General features: G+C 34.1%; 1 protein-coding gene across 1 annotated transcript; it reads left to right on the plus strand.

Annotated features, from left to right (window-relative positions):
- Window positions 1–256: 256 nt before the first annotated feature.
- LOC140841034 (caffeic acid 3-O-methyltransferase 2-like) lies at window positions 257–2,197 on the plus strand. The gene is made up of 4 exons (XM_073208195.1): window positions 257–724; window positions 803–1,113; window positions 1,256–1,320; window positions 1,839–2,197. The coding sequence occupies exons 1-4, from the start codon at window positions 321–323 to the stop codon at window positions 2,127–2,129; spliced, it is 1,071 nt and encodes a 356-aa protein (XP_073064296.1). The 5' UTR covers window positions 257–320; the 3' UTR covers window positions 2,130–2,197.
- Window positions 2,198–2,454: the final 257 nt, after the last annotated feature.

A 2,454-nucleotide genomic window follows, 5' to 3' on the forward strand; every position in this document is an offset into this window, starting at 1 on the left:
ATATATAATATAGATTATAACTTAGACAGCAAAATGCATGCAGGTCTCTTCGGTGGCGTGGATTTCAAGGAATGTGTCCTAACTAATACGTAATTTGACCATCGATTAATGATATACGGCCTATTCTATAACAAATAAACAAATATATACATCATTCATACATATATGTTAATTTCCATGATGCAACGATTATATATATTATATAAAAATATAAATTTATAACAATTATTACAAGCTAAGCTACTATAAATATGTTTATCTCTGCATATGCACACTCCTACCCAAAGTATTGCTTCTTGTTCTCAATCTCTTCAGGAAAAATGAATACAAAAATGGAGGTTGCACAAGGGGACGAGGCTTCTTTCTTATTCGCCATGCAACTAGCCTCTGCTTCAGTGCTACCTAATGTCCTCAAAGTGGCGGTGGAGCTCGACCTCCTTGAACTCATGAAGAATAAGGGGCCCGATGCCTTTATTTCACCAAGAGAACTCGCCGCGGAAATTCCCACCAACAATTCAGAGGCGCATAACATGGTGGACAGAATCCTCCGCCTGCTCGCGAGCTATTCTATTTTAAATTGTCGAGTGAAAACCCTGCCTGATGGCGGCGTTGAGCGGCTGTATTCCTTGGCTCCGGTCTGCAAGTTCTACACCAAGAATGATGATGGAGTTTCTCTAGCCCCTTTGTTGATCATGTACCAAGACAGGGTTCATTTGGAGACTTGGTAAGTATCAACTACATATCAAACTCTACCCATACTATGTGTTTGTGTGTAATTAATCCTTAATAACTGTATGTGTAGGTGCCACCTGAAAGATGCAATTCTCGAGGGGGGAGTTCCTTTTGAAAAAGTATATAAAATGAGCACGTTCGAGTATCACGGCACAGATCCTAGATTAAACAAGGTTTTTAATAGAGCAATGTCCAATTATTCGACAATTATGATGAAAAAAGTTGTAGATACGTACCAAGGATTCCGGGGTTTGAGGACTTTGGTTGATGTTGGAGGTGGAAACGGTGATTCCCTGCACATGATCCTATCCAAGCATCCAACTATAAAGGCCATTAATTTTGATTTGCCTCATGTTATTCAAGATGCACCATCTTTTGCAAGTACGTGAAATATTTGTGTTGGTTCTTTGTAATGTATTTTAAAGTGGTTCCATTGAAATATTTGTGTTTGAAGGTCACTTTTTAATTTAATTTGATGGTTTACGTGAAATTTAAACTTGGCTGACTTTTTTGTATTGATCAGGCATGGAGCACATGGGTGGAGACATGTTCATCAGTGTTCCAAAAGGCGATGCCATTATCATGAAGGTGAAATTGTTTTCATCTATATATATATATATATATATATATATATATATATATATATATATATATATATATATATATATAAAATTTATTGGCAGCCAACTTCCCCTATTTTCACCATTTTGTTAGCCTTCTAAATTTTTCTGCCATAATAATAATAATAATAATAATAATAAATGTCACACATGGGTCATGTATGTGGAAGCCTGGCTGCAAAATAAACATTTGTCTTACGAAATACTTGATATTATTACAGAAGTTCATTGTAAACATCGCAAGCTCTTTTAATTTTTTTTTTCCTTTTCAATGTGGGAATATAGGGACATCATAAGAAGTGTATATTTTATTCAATATATATAACTAAATAGTTGTTCTTATTAATTTTCCACCCTTTTATCTAAAGAAAGATTGCTTTTTCATAATTTTTTATTCTCAATTGTTTCTTACAACTTTGTAATAATATTTTTATGCTTATTTTCTTATTAGACCGATTCAAATCCTTTTTTTAATCATATCTACAGGGGGTTCTTCATGACTGGAGTGATACAAAATGTTTAAAAATACTGAAGAGATGCCATGAAGCACTTCCAAATAATGGAAAAATCATCGTTGTGGAGCGTATCCTTTCAGAGATCCCAGGAGAAGATTTTATATGTAATTTACATACTGACATGGTTATGCTAGCATACAGTCCTGGTGGGAAGGAGAGGACAGAAAATGAATTTCATGCATTGGCAAAGCAAGCAGGATTCAAAGAATCTCGAACAGTTTGTTCTGTTCTCCCACTCTCAGTCATGGAGTTTTATAAATAAATATATAAAGAAATATTGAGTAGCTAAAGATAATTACCGTTTTACAATAAAACTTTATAGCTTTTCTCCTAAAGACAATTACCATTTTATAATAAAACTTTTGGCTTGCTATGACCCTTTTCTCTTTTACTCTTGTTAACATGCAAAAACTTAATGGATAAATAGTGAACGGTGTGTACACTGTGCTGGTGTTAAATAATGATCAAGTTTAATGCTCCCGTTAAATTCATTATGTATTTTGAATCGCATGCATATCGACGATAAATTCAACTCGAAGAATAAATATTTAGCTTCACCTAAAGCCCGCCAATTGTTTATTTATGCA

The sequence above is a fragment of the Primulina eburnea genome, chromosome 9 (genome assembly GCF_022965805.1).
Source record: "Primulina eburnea isolate SZY01 chromosome 9, ASM2296580v1, whole genome shotgun sequence".
Taxonomy (NCBI): domain Eukaryota; kingdom Viridiplantae; phylum Streptophyta; class Magnoliopsida; order Lamiales; family Gesneriaceae; genus Primulina; species Primulina eburnea.